Raw genomic sequence first — 19,557 nt, 5'->3', positions numbered from 1 at the left:
AAATGTTATACTATTAACAGGCAAAGTTAGAAAATACGGTAAATACTTAGTCATAGTTAGTGGTTTACGACCAAATTTTTAAGGTGTGAATAATTATACATTTAAAAAAAACTATGTTAAATTACACTTCGAAACTTTAACACACCTTTTATTTACTGGCTTATTGCCTTCTTTAAAGCCGATTTTCGTGGTTTACGGGACAGATTTACCCAAAAAGCCTTTGGCGGGCAAGAATATTAAAAAATAAATCTCGGAGGGCCGAGTAGTATCTATTTTAATCATTCTCTATCTTTTTAATTGAAAAGCAGTTTAATTAGAGTTGTATTTGAATATTAAGAGTTCTATGATACAAATTTGTTCTTTTTAGTGAATTGTATCAAAAACCGTGTATTAGTATGGATTTGGCCGCAACAGATTTTTTTTGAAATAAAGTTTCAAATAAAAAATATCAGGTCAAGTAGAGGTTTTGGTACATTTTAAGTTTTGAATTTCATTAACTGAAATCTACTAAGGAGTTAATTAGTCGATGATGTTACAATAATTAGGAGATTTAATTGTTCAGTCTTTAAAGGATTTAATGCTTGTTACTTTGTTAAAAATACTTCTTAACTTTTACTTAAAATAAAAAACTTTTAACTACAATCTAAAACAGTTAATCAAGTTGAGTTTTGATTAAAAAATACAAACTAAAAATTTACTCAATAAAATTTTTAACTGAAACTGTTAACAACTAAAAACTTTACTTTACTTTCAGAACAGTTGTAATGTAGAATTGGGTTATTTTTTAAGTAAATTTTTTTTAAGCAGCTTATAAATAAATTTTATTTAAGTCATCTGTTTATTACATATGAATTCTAAATAGTATGTTTAACATGAAGATATTTAAAAAACTTTTTTTTTTATTTAATATTTTAAGCAATTGTATTATATAAAGGCTCTACAGATTTTTTTTTTCTAATAAGAAGTTAATAAAATGTATAAGTATACTTTTTAGTTAAAATTAAAAGTTTTTTTTTCGGAAATACATTTTATTAAAGTCATTTTATCAGTCATTCAACCAAATTTAAGGCGCTCACAAAAGGAAACAAAGGACAAACTTATTTCAATAAAAACATTTATTTTAACAAAAACCTTCATTTATCAGGAAACAATTTAAACAAAGAAACTATTAAACTATATTAGCACGAAAGGGTTCCTATTTTTAATCGAAAACTTGTAGTTTCAACCCATACACAGACAGCAATTTTATAGAGCATTGTAAGAAAGTAGAATATTTTTAACTTTTTTTTAGACAACAGAATATTTTCTAATAGAATCGGGACCGCGCGTGCTCACGAACATACGAAATAATTTAACCCTGCAGGAGGAAGTTGACGGCGTTCTGAACGTTCTTCTCGCACATGAAGTACGCCTCGATGCTCGCCTGTTCGCTGAACCCCATTCCGACTATCTGTAAAATTAAATATTTTTATTAATATTTATATTTTATTTATATACATATATTTTTTTTTATATTTAATATTGCTGAACCCCATTCCGATTACTTGTGTAAAAAAATTAAATATTTAATTATTCGATATCAAGTTTGGTTGGGAAAATAAATACTAAACTGCATCATTTATTATTTAACTGTATAAAAAGAAAAAAATGTATAAAAAATATTTAAATCTGCGGTAAAATTTATTATTTAACTGTATTCTGCTTAAATATGATTTTAATATTTTTTGTCCCCGTCCTGACATCTGTTTTAATATTTATACTTAAATAATTATTATATTCTTTGCTATTCAATTTAGGTAATATTACAATTATAAATTATACTTAAACAATTATTATATTATTTGCTATTAAATTTACGTAATGTTATAATTATAAACTGTAATATGTATGTAATTTAGAGACAGTGGATGAGGGATAAAAAAACTTGACACTTTTATGAAAATTGGTGTGCAGAAAGCCAAGATTTAGAAAATAAAATTAGAACATTAAACTAATTTAAAAAAATAATAACATGATATCAATTAATAAAATTATTCCATTACGCCAGTAGGTGCGGGGCCGTTTGAAGTGTTATTGCGAAAAATTTTGAAATATTTAAAAACATAAAACCAACCGACAAAATAAAATTACTTCCCTATGAAAAAGTATTTTATTTATTTTTTCAGTTTAGAAAAGTACTTCGAAGTTTTGATAAAAAGCTTTAATGAGTTTCTTTTTTCGGTGCGTTGCACAAAAACTTATTTTTTTGCTTGGTTTTGTTGATAGTTTTTAAGATTGTGAGTATAGTGCACAGGTAGGACATATATGTGATTATATAAATAAATCTTTAGTTAGACAAAAAAAAATTTAGTATATATGTATATTTTATATCCAACAAAACGTTTAAGTTAACATATTTTAACAGAAGTAAAATATTTCAAAAGGCTTTTTTTTTTCAAAATAACTATCGCCTTAAATACTTTATCTTTTTTTTTCGAAAACATGTAAGTTGAACTTTTTAGTTTTACATATACAGTTTTTATAACTCACATTTACTAATCATCTATAATCTGTTAAAACATAGAAAACTAATTAAAATATATGCTAAACTTGCTTAATTTTTAATTTTCAAATAAAACTATCACTAAATGGAAAAAACAGATATAAAAGAAATGAAAGCTATTACTTTTATTCTGGCAAACTTTTTCTATATTAACATTTTTTTACTTTAAAACTATCAGTTGATTTAATTTTGGCTACGTTACAATTTAGTTTTTGAAAAATTTACTAACATACAACTTAACTTTCTATTTCAGTTCAACGATTTTCGGCCACTAAATAGCATTTATAAACCATACATTATGGTTATATATACATACATAAAAATTTAATAATTTTTATAACTAATAAAGAATTCTTTTGGCAGCTAAGTTAGTTGCAAAAAAATCTAAAATTTTATTGACAATGTTTCTTAATTTTTAATACAAATAAAATAATGCACTTTATATTAGTTATAAAATAAATAACGGTAAATAAAACTTAATTAGCTTGAACAGTAAATAACCAAAAAATAGTTCTGTATACACTAGAAACCTTAGTATAATAATATATAATATAGAAGTAATATAACTATTCTCCAACTGACCCTGTTGATGTCTTCTCTTTCGGCGGCGGTGATCTCGAGCCTGACCTGCTGCGGGTTGCCGGGGACCGGTTGGGGGTTTCCGGCGCTCTGATTGGTGGACTGAGAGTCGTTCGAGTTGCCCGATTGGTTGAGCATGCTGATGAACTCGCTCTGGTTCTGCGCGATGAACTGAAAAAAGATTTGCTGTATATAAACTTTTACTGATTTATTAAAACGAGCTCAACTGCTATGATTTCAGGATACGTGAGGGGATAAGGCTTTTTTTTTTGCATGTTGACTTTATTTTAAAGATATTCAACATAGCTAAGAATCGCATTTTACCGTTTCTTGTAATGAAAGTTAGTTTTCGAAATTATAGGGAACAAAGTCGGAGAGTTCAATGAAATCCTAATGGAAGGGCAAAACTAGAAAGGCAAAAAAAGATTATTTAATTAAAATTATATCATCTCCTACATTCAAACCAATCTTTATCAAGTTTTCTCAGTTTATTGTCAATTTAATAATAAATAATCCGTTAGTAGGAACTTTGTACTTTAAGTAAAAACATTGATCTTAAATAACTAAAAATATTTTTTTTTTTCTTCCATAGATCATAAATTTTTATCTTTTATTGTTTTTAAAAAATTGCAATAAGATTTTTTCATAATACAAAGAACTTTTCCAGAAAACTTGAGGTCAATTTAAAGTATGAGCCGATGTTAATTTCTGTAAAACAAAAGTGTTGGACGCGTCTATGCCTTTAACACAGGCGAAACACCTGATGACTTATTTGATTTATTATATAGACACTATTAGTTTTTTTTTTGTAAGAATGGGCCTAGCTGGAAATATACTTGATTGAATATTTTGTCAATTAGGACTATAATTTGTTGACAAATAAACATTCATAACTGAGATGCTTTAATTAAACAAACTGTTTTCGAGAAATATAATTGTTTATCTCTTATCAATGCAAGGGAGTTACATTGAAAACGCCTGTTACTAATAGTACGTTTGAGAGCTGTATACAATACATATACAACACTTGATGTGTGGATGCTGCTTGGCAATTATCCGCTTACGATCTGCAGAAACATTCACATTAATTCCAAAGTTATTGATTCAAAAATAATCCTTTCTAAAGGTGAACCGTCCTCGGATAAGGGAAGATTGTAATAAAATTATGGAATGTGTTTATGCAAAATTGGATTGCGTTTCAAAGACAGGAGATAAAAGTGTTGCCATGGTGTGCAACGAACAAACAGGTGTATGCTATTTTCAAGCATATTATATTCAGATATAGTTACTTTATGGACTTCTTGCACAATCTAGCACCTTGCAGTTATTCTCGTTTTGGTTGTTGTCTGATCTCCTATGTACATTTCGGCTGAGAATGCTCAATCACTTGCTGATTATCTAAAAGCCGTGTTTTTACACTCGTACTTGTCTATTGTCAGGCTGCTATTAAGTGGCTAAGACAGTATTGTGGAAGATGTTATGGTTGTGGGTTAGTAGAGGAGGACATAAGCAAAGAAGTACCAGGATTAGAAGTCTTCATGATAAAAATTCTTGGTCTAACGATATTGAACATGATTCAATGTGCTGTCAATGCATACAATTTTACCATTTACTAAATTAATAAAACACCCAAAAGGTTATATTATGCTTGACAAATTGGCTGAAAAAATTAAATGGAAGAAAAAAACATCTAAACAGTTATTAAGTTTTTGTCTGTAAACAACAGTAACTAAAGTCTCACAAAAAAATACATAACTTTGACAGAAAAACTAACGATAAAACAAATGCACTTTTGATTTGCAGATTAGGTTAACATATTTTTGATGAACCTGATGTAACAAATTTAATTTAAGGGCATAGGGAGGACCACCTTGATTTTTACAAGTTAATCTTATTTTATTGAGTTTTATCTGATCTTTCAGACATTTATAACCGCTTGAAAAAATTCAAAGTATTTTTTGAGATATAAGAGATCAAAGTCGTGAGCGAGCATCCTCAATAGGTTCCTAATGGAAGGCGCAAATTAAAAACGCGAAAAAATACTATTTCACTAAAAATCCATCTCCTCCTTCATTCTTTTAGCAATCTTCTTCAAATTTTCACAGAAAGTGTATCATTAAATTTTAAAAAGATTGAACGCAGGATTTTTTTTTATTTTAAAAAATAAAGTTTTTATTTGAAAAAAAGTACTTTTTTTTTGTTTTTTTTAATCTAAAATTCTTATTTTTTAATATTTTTAAAGTTTCAACATTCAAAGTCTTATAAATTATAAAAGGAGCTTTTCCTGAGTTTGAGGTCTCTAGCTCAAAAAATGAAGGAGAAGATAGTTTTTTAGTAATTTTTTAAATTTCCGAGTAAAATGACCCCAAAAAATTTGCGGTCCATACGTTTGTATCGGAAACTTTTTATAAAAATTACAATATCTAAAAAGTTAAATAAGATTTTTTTATTTTATAAAAACTGGCTTGTAGTTTGTTTTTTAGGCTTTCATATAAAATCCAATGTTATTTCCTGCTCGTCAGAACTAAGTAGTGTTGATTGCTTGTTTAGTTTTGTCACTTTTAATGAAAGATATTTAATTTTAAAAGGATCTTTACCAGCAATTAAGCTGCACACTGTGTAAGGGATACCGCAAGCAGTACTATATGATTTTTCTGAATTTGTTTATTTTGTTGTTTTTTAAAGTGGACTGTTTTCAGCTGCTTTTCATGTTTAGCTTATTTGACTATCAAGCTTAAGTAATAATCTTGTTAATTTTTTGCTGCAGTTAAATATGCGTTTCCTTTTTGGTAAAATTATGCTTTTTAAAGTGCCAAAATCAATAGTGAACTAAGTGATTTGCATAATTTTAAAGTTTGAATTTATTTGAAAATTTTTAAATGATTTTGCTAGGTCAATGAATCGTCTCATCTGTTTGTAGATAAAATCACAAGGATATGTATAAGAATTTACCTAGCCAACATAAATGCTTATAAACATTATAATTGTTGTATTTACTTTCAGATCATATCAATCCTACTCTCATAAAAAATACCCAAAAATGTAACTGTTTAACATTTTATTAGATTTACATAATGCAGTAGAAAATAACTTTTTTTAAGGCCTGAAATAATTTATATAAAAATTCAGAATATTTGTCTTCAAACCTAAATAAAATATCTGGGTTTTTCTGACTTGCATACCTGTATAGAATCTAGGTTTCCTAATTTAATTGATTACTTACATAGTTATATAAAATTATATAGCGTAAATGTAGTATATATAACACAATCTTATTACTGTTCCAAAAAGTAAAATCTCCCTAAATATCTGAGTTTTGATGGCTTGTTTAGTTCCTTTTGAACATAAAAAATTTATTGCTAATTTTAAAAAATGCGAAAGAGCATGGTTCTGAAAACTATTTAGGATTAAAATAAATTACTAAATTTACTAAACTATATAAAAAATTACCTGCAAAAGGTCGGGGTTCTGCTGGCTGATCTGGCTCATGTACTGCTGGAGCATCTGGGGGTTCTGAGCGATCTGCGCCATCATCTGCTGCAGCTGGGGGTTCGAACGGATCATGCTCTGCATCTGCTGCATTCCCGCTCCTTGAGATGCTGCCGTTTGCTGGTTGCCGCTCGCCGGTGGCGCTGTTGAGAAGCAAAAATGATTAATAGGTTGTGGAGGCTGTAAATTGCTGCAATCTTTATTTTTGCTGGCTGCCTTAATTGAATGAAACTTGGTGATCGAAATTTAAAATCAACTAATGCAGACAAAAAATTAACAAATAATTTTTTGATCTTATAAAAAGTGATGCAATACACCTTTGCTGTAAATACAAACTTATAACAAAATTTATTTTTACAAACCAAACTAACAAATAGATTGCTGAACAAAATATTTCTCAAAAACAAAAACTATTACTGGTTAGTAATAATAAACACAAACATATTCAAACTAACAAATAGATTGTTGAGCGAGCATCTGTCCCATGCTATCGGCGCCGCCTTCGAGGAAATCCAGGGCCATGTCGGGGTTGTTGTTGCAAGCTTTCAGTGCCGCTTCCACCTGGTCACGGGGAAAACCCATGGCGCACAAGTTGGTGCAGGTCTCCTCGAAGTTTTCGTCCGTCACTGAATGTTGGATAGTATGTTAAAAACGTTTGTTATCAGAAATAACATGTATTCATGAATTTTAGTAAATTGTATTAAGCATATCATTTTGACATCACACTTCAGATTTTATCACTACACTTTAGATTTCTTACACTCTCTTCAAAGTTTTCACTGGTTATTGAATTTTGGATGATTTTAATTATTGAAATAATTTTCCAGGTTTTGTGGTAACCCTGTTTAGGTTCATCAGGTTAAAGTTTTTTACGCTATTTAGCTGTACTAAACTTTATACAACAATCTAATCTTACATATTTTAAATGAACTTAAACCTGTTATTACCAAAATCTTATACAATTACCATGTTGTTGACGAACCGATAAAAATAAACACAATGTTTCAAGTTATTTAATGAGTGTTGAATATAAACACATGTTTTTGATTTTTTGCACTTAACTATTTAGCTGTACTTTTAGGCATTTAACTTTAAACACGAATCTATTTTATTACATGCTTACGAAATTAAACCTACTTTTAAGAAAATCTTATACAATTACCAAGTTGCTGATCAACGTAACCATTTTAACATTAAAGGTATTTGAACTGCTTAGCAGTATTTTTAAACAGTTTACTTTAAAATCCAACTAACAACTACTATCAAACAATTACCGAGTTGCTGATGAACGGATTCGTTGGATTGCTGCTGGGAAGGGGTGGCTTGGGTGGTCGTTGACGGAGCTTCCGTGGCAGCCTGAGCTGGTTCGCTTGCGGCAGGTGCGGATTTGTCAGTTGCAGCAGGGGCAGTGCTGCAAATAATTATTTTTTTATTAAAACTAAATTGTTTTTCAACTTTAGTTCAGCAGCTTAAAAAATAGTAAATGTGTAAATTGGAAACAGTGCTATATAGTATATTTAAATTTCTAAACATTGGTGGGCACAATTGAGGTAGCATAAAAGTTATATACTATTTAATTTTATAAAATATAAACAATATTAGCTGTTTGTCTGATGTAGTGTATAATTTCAATATTTTCAAACTTGTTTATTTGTATAAAAGACTTGCAAAAACTTTGCTTTAACTAAATTATACTTAGCTTCAAAACTAATAATTCTTACAATATGGTAATTTTATTAGGGTGCATGTTAATAATAGCATTTATTATAAAACGTATTTGTGCTGCGAAATATTAATATTTACGTTAAAACTAAATTTTTTTTAACAAAAGATATTGGTTGTTTGGTCCAGCACATACTTTCAGGCCATTTTTCAAGTTTTATTTAAATAAATACATATTTATAAAATAAGATTTTAAAATTACATTTAGACATTTACAACAGAAGTGTATTTGATTAATCTAATTTGAAGAAAAGATCTAATCAGAGGAGCTTACCTCAAAAACTAGGAAAAAAAAATTATCATATAAATTTATAAAATTTACCACAAGTACATACTAAAAGCCTGAAATAAATTTTTACTTGTTTTTGTTTTTAGTTGCTAGAAAAATGTCTAAAATTAAAGCTTTATTTTCACCATTTTGAAATTCTAAGCTTAGTACATTTTTGTATACTTAAATTACAAATATGAATCAATAAAAACTGACGTTTTGTTTTCTGAAGCTGATGAAGAAGTGGCTTCAGTTGCAGCTGCAGGCTTCTTGGGCTAAAAAAAATATAAAAACACCGTTTTATTAAATTTTTATTAAAAATTAAATCTTACTACCTTTCTGCACCAAAATTATTTATAAATTTAAATCTTGTTAAAATTAAGTTCATTAAAAAAAACTAACATACTTTCTTGACCAAGGATAAAAATACCATTTTTGTTGAAATTATATCTTTATTTAAGATTAAATCTTACAAACCTTCTGCATCAAAAATATATTACTAATAAATGTTAAATTCAAGTTCAATTCAATTTACCTTTTGGACCATGGCCACAATGAACTTTTTGTTGTCGGCAGGAATGAAGTCACCGCATTTCTGGGCATTTTCCAATATTTTACCTAGATTTTGATTTTGCGTTTACTCAAAAATTTATATTTGTACAAAAATCATAACTACAATATTTTACAAGAAGTATAAATAACATTTAAATACATTCAAGCTGTTTATAATTTTATTTTTCTCTTACTCAAAACAATTTTTGAGCAAAAAATATAAATTACCAGAATAAATAAGCTTTGTGTGTTCTGATGGCATGTCCTTTTCAATAGCAGTCAACTTTTCTTTCATCTGCAACACCTGATTAGAAAATAAATAATATTAATTTAAAAATTCATGGATTTTTTTCTAGTATTACAGCTTGAAATTTAATTCAAATAACTTGAACTGCTTGCATTTGGATAAAATATAGTTTGATTAAATTGAAAATATTTTTTGTTTGAAATAATTATCTGATTAATTGAAAACTAAATGCAAACAAATTCACAGTTCTTAATAAATTAAATAAATTTTCAAACTATTTTAAAATGATAGCAACTTAAAACAATATGCTATAAATATTTAAACATTAAACAGCTGGAAATGTAAAAAAAACTCACAGTCGTTTCTGCCTCATAGTCAATTGGGTGTTGTTTACCTTTCAATGTCTTGATGACAATTTGCATTTTGTTTAATCACTACTTGCTGCAAATTTTAGGAAATTGAAAATAAATAAGAACAAAGCTAAAAATTTTATAAAAGCAAACAAAATTTATATGAAAAACATTATAAATTAAAAGTATACAATATTATAAGAGTTCAATATTATAAGAGAAAAATTAAAATTTCATTAGATGTAATAAGATAGAGTTATACTTGCTTAACTTAAACTATAATAAACCTTTTTAGAGTTTTTTTATAACTACAGATTTTTTACTAGCTTTGCTTAATTTGTAATGGTTTTTATAGAACTAAACACTAGTTAATATGTAAGTAGTTTGGTTTATTAGTTTTTAAATACAGCCATAAGATACTTTTCAAACTAATATTCAAACATTTAAACTTAAAACCAAGTTATCATACTTAAACTTGTACTCATAAATTTTGTTCATATGAAAATAAAAATTATATTACCAAAAATAAAGTAAGACAAAGTAGTTTTAGTCAAATTTTGCCTCAGTATTCCTCAGTATTAATAACTAACTTATTATATTAAGAGCCTGGAGGTCTAGCTTGTTTTTTTTAATTTGATGTCATTTTGTAGATTTTTATCTTAGGTTTTAGATATTTTTACTGCTACTATTTGATAACTAAATTCAAGGTAACTTTCAAGATATAAAGATTGAAGTTTAGTTAAAAAATTAAAGTTTTTAATTTTTAAACAATATTCTTCAAAATTTAACAGTAAGTGCAATACTAATATATACAGGATTGCCACTGACTTTTTCAAAATTTCTCCAAGCTTTCAAAATTTCTCCCAGGTTTTTAGAATACTTGTTTTTAGGTCTACTTTTTGTTTAAACTTAAGTAGAAGGTCAAAAACTGTGTTAAAAAGTATAAAAACATTAAAAACATATTGTAAAGTTACTTTAAATGAGTTTCTGAATAAAAAAAAATTATGATGACGACATACTTTATTTTCATGGTAACTTTTTAGTTTCAAATCAAAACTTTTCTATTTAACATGCAAAAATTGAAAAATTTCAGGTTTTATAAGGATTATTGTTCAAAATTCCAGGTATTTTTTTCAAAATTTCAAAAATACCAGGTTTTAATTTGTCTGAATATTCAAACTTCAGATTTTTTTAGGTGAAGTGGCAACTAACTTAAGCGTAGTTTTTGGCTAAACAATAAATTTTGTTACTTTAATTTCAGTTTTTTTTTTCAATGTTAGACTATAGGAATGACTCCAGGTAATCAATAATAAAAATAAAAAGCTAAAATTGAGGTAAACTTGAACATCATTTAGAACTACTTGTTTTTTTAATTCTTGCTATATTTTATTCTTTAAAAGAGTCTCTAATCTTTAATCAGTTTTAGAATTAACAGGATTGCCATTTATTAAATACAAAAAAAAATACTCCTACATACTAAATTTATCCTGAGATATCTTTTGTGTTTGGCAAACTCACATAAATCTGTCCTGAGTCAATCTGTTCTGAATTTTCTTAATCCTTTACATATTTCTTAAATATATTGTATTTAAATCTAAAAACTTTTTAATAACAATAAAAATTATGATTTTTAACAAATTTAGCTGTAAAATATCTTATTATTGGATATTGAACAACAATATCTCATTCATATTTTAAAGATTTGAAAAAGGACTAAGAGATTTTAAAAAAGTACTAGAGACAAAATTAACCTTTTTTTTTAAATACTACTATAGTGGCTTGAATCATCCTGGGTACAAAAAAACTAGCCACAGTTAGACTGAGTTTATAAAAATTCTAAACTATCCTGAGTATCTTACTTTTAATTAACCCTGTTTCAGAATTGTTGGTTCAAGCTATATAAACTGAAAATTATTTTATTGAAATGAGATTAAACTTTTGTATCATGTGGTTATTTCAATATTCACTATTCAAAAAATCATTAAAATACCACTAGCATTTAATTTAAACACAGGGTTGCCACTGACTTTTGACAATTTTTTTCTAGATTTTCAAATTATCTTCCAGGTTTTTTAAAATACTTGATTTGGGGTCTGTTTTTAGTTTAAACTTAAGTTTAAGGTAAAAGATTGTGTTATATACAGGGTTGCCACTAGTATTTTCTAATATTTTTTCAGGTTTTCCAAATTTCTTCCAGGTTTTTAAAACTACATATTTTTGGGTCTATTTTTAATGTTAAGTTTAAGGTAAGAAACGGTGTAAAACAGTATAAAAACATTGAAAGATACTGGAAAGCTACTTTAAATGTGTTTAAAAAAATTCTTTGATGGTGACAAAAATTTTTTATCTATATGATAGATTTTTTAGTCAAATCAACATTTTACTACTGAACATGTGAAAATTGTTAAAATTTCAGGTTTTTCCAGGATTTTTTCAAATTTTCTCAAATTCCAGGTTTTTTTGTCTAAATTGTCAAATTCCAGGATTTTTCTTGTTAAATAAGATTAAAAACCTAACAAAAAGTTTATACTGTTTCATTTTAAACTATAAGCAAAAAATTCTGAGTTTATTTATAGTAAAATAATTACTGGTTTGTCTAGTGAAAATACTATACTTAATATACTTATAGGTATAATAAAATTATTAGTGAAATGACAAATATTTAATACAATTTTACTTGATTAATAAGTTGAATGGCTCTATAGGATAAACATTTTTTTTAAACAAACTTGTCAAACTTTGTAAGTTTTTAAAAGCTGATTAAAACATTCAAAAAATAACACAAATTATTAGATACTAAAAGGCCTATTCTTCATTTTTATTAAACTTACAATGATTTTCTTAAATAATAAATTTAAGATTAAAATTTTTAAACTACTATTTTGGACTAAAGGACATTTTTGTACAAAAACACAAAAATGGACTTTTTTATCAGTGACTTTTAAATAAAGTTAGGTAAATTAAAGAAAGTTAGTGCATACACAGGGTTGCCCTTCAGTTTTTAAAAATCTTTTCCAGGTTTTCTAAAATTCTTCCAGGTTTTTATAAGTACACATTTTTGGGTCTATTTTTAGTTTAAAGTTAGTTTTAATGTAAGAAACTGTGTTGTTAATAGTATAAAAATCATTGAAAAGATACTCTAAAGTTCCTTTAAATTCAATATTGATGATGACAAAAATTTTTTATTTATATGATATAGTTTTTTGAGTCAAATCGAAATTTCATTTCTTTTCATCATGTTCAAATTGTTAAAACAACCAGGTTTTTCCAGCTTTTTTTTCTAAATTTCTTATTTTCCAGGTTTTTTTAGCCTAAAATACAAAATTTCAGGTTTTTTCACCTTTCAAGGTTTTTTGACAACCCTGTGTAATTTGATAGATATTTTTTATGTTATTAGAAATACTTTTTGTTTTTTCATGAAACTATTATTCAATATTTAAGTTTTTTAATGATTTATGTTCAAAATTCCAGTTTTTTTTCCAGAATTACAGGTTAAATAACCAGCCATATTAAACAATATTTTATTCATTAAAAAATGCTTAATCTAAATTTTTTTTTCAACTAAAAATTAAAAGTTAAACTTATCTAAATATATTAAATAACAATCTAATAAAACTAGTTATATTTTCATATCAGTTTAAATTAAATTTTAAAAAATTTTATTTTGTTTCAGTTTTATTTATTGTCTTTTTGAATTACAACTTTTGGATTTTAATTTAAAATATAATATGTTAATGACTTTTAAATACATCATAAGACAATGCCATGTGACTACTAATAAAAACAATGCTTTATCAACTAAAAGCTTACAGGCATGTATTTCAATGCAGGGTTGCCAAAGATTTTTTGTAAATTTTCTCCAGGTTTTTTGAATATCTTACAGGTTTTAAAAAGTACATGTTTTTGATGTATTTTTAGTTTAAAATTATCTAAAAACTGATTTATATAGTATAACAACATTGAAAACACTGTATTTCTACTTAAAAAGTGTTTAAAAAAAATTTAATTATAAAAAAAAATTATCTTTATGATAATTTTTACTTATCTAATTTATAGTTTATTACTTTAAATGTAAAAATAGCTTAAAATTCTAGGTCTTTTCAGGTTATTTAGTAGTTGTTGTTTAAAATTCTAGGTCTTCCCTTTTTTTTTCAATTTTTCTCAACTCAAGCTGCTCCAGATTTTTTTTCCTGAAATGTCAAACTTCAGTTTTTTCCAGGATTTCAGGTGTCTGCAACCCTGTCAATCTTTTATCTTGATTGTTGATTGAAAACTGATTAATTTCAAAATATGTAAAAATTTAAATTATCAAAAAAAAAGAATAATAAAAAATTGTCTAACATTTATATCTTAGTAAAACAACACTATTATGGATTTAACATTCTTATTTGAAAAAAAAAAACAGTTTCAACTCTTTAAATGAAATTGTAGAAGCTTTTAAAAAACTTAAAACATAAGTATTTGACTTCAGTTACAACCATTTTTATAAAATCAATTAAAATTTTGCAGGTATTTTGACTAATGTTATATCCTTTAATGAAACAATTTTATTATGTTTGTTATTTGTGTGTTTCAAAAATTTGTAACCAATCAAACTTTACATTGCAAAAAAAATCAGCCTAAGACACTTTTACCAAAAAAGACATCAATTTTTATACTTATGATTTTTAAATAACATTTAAACTTTCAGCTGAACTACTTAATTTATAATAATATATATGAACATACTTTGAAAAATTTGTCAAAAAAATTAAAAGTTTCTTGTTATCACTAACCAAAGAGTATTTGTTTAAAACAAGTATTTTGTAAAAAAAAAAGGGAGATGTCAATTTTGGATAATATTGTTTGGTCAAATTTACTTTGGTTTTCAAGGTGTCAAAAAAGCAATTTTAACCTGTAACTGCCAATTTAACAGATAAAATTTTACAATCCAAAAACAGTAATATAAATAAAAGCAATTTTGAAATAAAAATATAAAGCTTGGTTTTACATGACATTGTAAATTATAAAATAATTCTATTTAAATAATTCAAGATAAAGAGGGGTTGGTAAAATTGCACAAAAACTGATTGGCTTAAAATAGTTGCTGACCATGATTGATGTTGATGTTTTTTTCATGTATAGAAATAAAAACAATAAATAAACAAGAGTTGGTTTACATTTTATATGAATAATTTAATACTTTTTTTTGTTTTAAAGGTAGAAATTTACTGAATACATACTAACACTTTACTTCAATACTTAATATTTAAGGTATAATAGTATTATACCCAATATTTCTTCAACATCATTTGTTTACTTTTTCTACAACTGCTACTATATGAAAAAAAAACTCTTTAGTACCTCATAATGAAAAAGCAAATTGATCATAGTAGAAAAAGCATTTGAAACAAAAAAGTTCTATATAGTGATGTGTTGAATATTTCAAATGTTTCAGTGAAACTTTATATTTGGTTTCAGTGAAAATAAAAATAGACTTTCTTTAAGTTAGAAAAACATCAGAGATGATTGATTTAAATAAAAACAACAAAAAAAGTTAAACTTCATTCTGAAATAAAAAATATAAATATGTGTACATTATGAACGATATAAAACTATTAAATAAAAAACATATTAAAATTTTTAATAATTTATTTTAAGTCAAACTTGCAAAATGTTTCTCGTTGAAGAGGGATGATTAAATAGATAATTTTTATAAAATAATAAAATAAAATTTTACTTAAGCAGTGTTGCTGTTGTTAAGAAATCAAAAATAAATATTTTTTTATCAAAATGGTTGATTACGCATTAAAAATAAAAAACTATAAGCACTTTTACTATAGTTTCTTAAGGATCTTAAAATGGAGTAGTTTTTTGTGGCTTACTTATTTGTTTTCGAATAATTACAAAATATCGAAAGATATAAAGTTTATTTTTATTTAATAAAAATATTTCGCTAATAAGTGCAATAGGGTGAAGACGAATTATTTTTTTGATATTTTGGATACTTTTAAAGAAAAATCAGATGTTTTGTTTTTAAAAATAATTATACTATCGAGTATCGACTGATATTTGCCAATAATGCTTGTCAAAAATAAAATTGCTTAAATCTAGCTTTTAAAATATACTAAAATAATTGTATTTCTTGAATCTTGGAATACTTATAATTCTCTTAACTAAAAGTTGTTTTTAATATTTTGGTTAATGAGAAAAAATAGTTGCCTAAAATATAATTTAATATTGTTTATTGAACGATAAAAAAAGCGCTCAAAAAGTTTGGTCCAAGGACCTGGTGTGACTTACAACCTCTTAAAAGAAAGCAAAAATGTAATACGCTAAAATAATTTTACGTTCAATTTTATCAGTATTTAGTGCTAAAAGTGTTATTTCTATTTTATTCAATAGTTTAAATTGAACAGTAAAAACTATTTTACATTCGAATAGATAAATAAAACTACCACATAATTTTTTAATAACTTTAAAGGATTGATTTCTACCATAACCGAACTTAAACTTTATAATTGCGAATAGAAAGATAAGTAGTGTTAAATTTATGCTTCTAATAAGATTAAAAAAATAGTAATATTACCAAAAACAAATTTCCTTCTGTTTTAAAATATACCCTTTTATATTTTGAATACTTGTCTAAGTCTAAAATTGTAATACTAGAAGGCAAAAAATATTTGTAAAAATAAAAAAGAAGTTTTTTTTTTCTCTCTTTGTGATTTTCTCACAAAAACTGTATTTTTAACATAAGTTAGCTTGAAACAGTTGTCTCAGCGTACTTTTTGAAAAATTATTTATCTGTTAAAGTGTACACATCTATAACTTTTTTTAACGTTGCAAGCTAAATAAAAAAATTAAAATACTCTTACTTAAAGTACTTTTAAGGTTAACTAATAACTTTACTAAGCTAAGATAAATTAGAAAGTTGCTAAAATAAATTTAAAGTAACAAAAGGTTTTGAATACTTTAACTTAAAGCTTCTATTGTTTATCTATTTGAATAGTAAAAATTTATTTGATCATAACAAATTAATTTTATAGAAACATACGTTGCCATTGGACTACCGTTTACTAGACCGTCTTATTATGAATGCAATAATTGCACATCCTAGTAAAATAATTAATTCGTTTAAATTTGAACTTCATTATCATCATAATTTCTGCTTATCTTCATGAACTTAATTATTTGAATAAGCGACCTAAAGAAGTAAAAAGTTCTAATGGGTTATTTTCTGGTATAAATAGCCAAAAATTTCGTTATTTAGTAGACGTAAAAGCGATAACCAATGTTCATTTTAGAAGCAATTCGACTTTTTTATTGATGAAAAATAATTTGTTTATGCAAGTTATATTTGAACGTCTGACCGTTGATAATATTTACTTATAGGTTTTTTCAATTAAAACTATTAAATAACTTCTAAGAAAGGAATTATTACAGTATAAACAGCGTTTAGTAAATAAATTTTAGATTAGATAAGAAGTACACAAAAACAAAAAGCTAAGAACTTAATATTTATAAAACACATACGAAGTAGGCTTGAATTATCTTGCTTTGCAGTATCTTTTTTGTAATAAGATAATTTAATTTTCTATATAACTATTCCTAAATTAAACTAAATGATTAATTTTAAGAATAATTTATTAATAAGAAGTATGAATCCATATAATGTTGGTTTATGTTTTTTTAATTTTATTAAGGGTAAAATAATTAAAAATATTTTTTTTGGTTATAAAATGTTATTAATCTATGGCTAGCAATTTTTATGATTAAGAAAGACATGTTTTTTGTGTTTTTGTTATCTTGAGTTGTTATTTATTTATAAATATGAGTAAACTGACAAACATGAGGGTTTATAGCTTAATAATATTTTTATGTGTAAACTAATTTTTAAATGCTTGTTTATGTCACCCTACTTTTATTTTGATTTAAGAAATGTAGATATAAATACAAATTCAAAAAAATTTAATTAAAAAATATTAAAAAAATTAAAAATGATATTTTTTTTCAGATTTCTAGAAATATAAAAATTTTATTTAAGGAACTTATTTTAAAGTATTATTTTATCATTCTAAGATTTCATTTACAAACTTGAAGTTACCATTTGACTATTCTAACCTTACTTAAATTTTTATAATCATTATGTAATAAAGTGAGTAGATATTTTTTTTCTATAATAGTTAGTTTTTTTCACTCTTATCTTAGATTGTGTTAGTATAAATTTTAGTGCTTTATCTAAATCTGTTACAATCATTCTGTAAATACAGGGTTGCCACTTTACCTGGAATACTGAAAAAACCTGGAATTTGACAATTTAGGCAAAAAAACCTGAAGTTTTAACAAATTTCACATGTTCAGTAATAAAATTTCAATTTGTATCAAAATATATATCATGTAAATAAAAACTTTTTTGTCTTCATCTAAATTTTTTTATTAAAAACATATTTAGAGTAGCTTTACAGTATCTTATCAATGTTTTTATACTATTTAACACAGTTTCCTACCTTAAACTTAACTTTAAACTAAAAATAGACCCAAAAATGAGTACTTTATTGTATTGTATGTATTTTTAAAAACCTGGAGAAAATTTTGAAAACCTTGAAATAATTTTGAAAAAAAGAGTGGAAACCCTGTAAATATAAATAATTTTTAATATGATACTTTTATATAAATTATATTTCTCAGTCTATTTAAAAAAGAAATTATTAAATTTAATAAATTGAAACAATTTTGGCTACTTAAAAATTGTTGTCAAACTCGAATAACTTATTCAGGGTGGCCACAAAACCTAGAATCCAGGAAAAACCTGGAATCTAAAATTCAGGCATATAAAAACGTGGAGTTTTTAAATGAAGTTTTGTGTAGAGACAAAACATCTTTCAAATAAATTTTTTTTTGTACCAAATTTTTCTTAAGGATAAAAGTATAAAGCACTAAAAGTTCTTAAAAAAATTGTCATTTAAGTAGTTTAAATCAATCAAAACCACCTTTTTTAAGTTGTAATTAACTTACAACAAAAAAGGTTCAAAAATATATGTACTTTGAATAATCTAAAACAATTTTAATACTTGGAGAAATTTTCAAAAATATGTGGCCACCCTGATTATGCTTGTCTCGAAAACTTTTAAATCTTATGGTAGTTACAGGGTTGCCACTTTACCTGGAAACCTGTAAAAACCTTGAAAAACCTGGAATTCGACAATTTAGGCAAAAAAACCTGGAAAAACCTGGAATTTTTAATAATTTTAACATTTTCAGTACTAAAATTTCAGTTTGACAATAAAATCTATCATATAAATAAAATTTTTTGTCATCATCAAAAGATACATTTAATATAACTTTACAGCATCTTTTAAATGTTGTTGTACTATTTAACACAGTGTCTTTTATAGAAATTAATTTTAAACTAAAAATAGACCTAAAAATGTTTACTTTTAAAACCCTGGAAGAAATTTGGAAAACCTGGAAAAAATTTTGAAAAAACGAGTGGCAACCCTGTAGTTATTATAGCTGTTAATTTAAGTTGTGTTATTTTTACGTCCTTTGGATATAATTTAGGTGTTTTATTGTAATCTATAATTAAATTATATTAGTTTTATGTTTAACTCCTACAACTTTTTATCAAAATTTCAATATAGTTTAAAAATACACCAAAAAACCTGTTTTTAAAAAAACCTGGAGTTTGACAATTTAGGCAAAAAAAACCTGGAAAAACCTGGAGTTTTAGAAAATTTGAAAAAAAACTGGAAAAACTTGGAATTATTAACTAAAATTATTTTAATACTTTACATTTTAAACAAATTGTACATGAAAATTAAAAACTTTT

At 25.3% G+C, this 19,557-nt stretch overlaps 1 protein-coding gene across 1 annotated transcript; it reads right to left on the bottom strand.

The window, feature by feature from the left end:
* Window positions 1-1,007: 1,007 nt before the first annotated feature.
* On the bottom strand, window positions 1,008-9,842 carry LOC145838387 (lysine-specific demethylase RAD23B-like). Its single transcript, XM_082945967.1, has 9 exons — window positions 9,756-9,842; window positions 9,381-9,456; window positions 9,136-9,218; window positions 8,817-8,875; window positions 7,885-8,021; window positions 7,066-7,236; window positions 6,572-6,753; window positions 3,125-3,292; window positions 1,008-1,450 (listed from the first exon to the last, which is right to left on the bottom strand). The coding sequence occupies exons 1-9, from the start codon at window positions 9,819-9,821 to the stop codon at window positions 1,352-1,354; spliced, it is 1,041 nt and encodes a 346-aa protein (XP_082802093.1). The 5' UTR covers window positions 9,822-9,842; the 3' UTR covers window positions 1,008-1,351.
* Between the last annotated feature and the right edge of the window lie 9,715 nt (window positions 9,843-19,557).

Source organism: Thalia democratica, chromosome 6 (assembly GCF_965202585.1).
Source record: "Thalia democratica chromosome 6, ktThaDemo2.hap1.1, whole genome shotgun sequence".
NCBI classification, from domain to species: Eukaryota; Metazoa; Chordata; class Thaliacea; order Salpida; family Salpidae; genus Thalia; species Thalia democratica.
The sequence above is the reverse complement of the archived record's forward strand: the minus strand, read 5'-3'. Positions and strand labels throughout refer to the sequence as shown.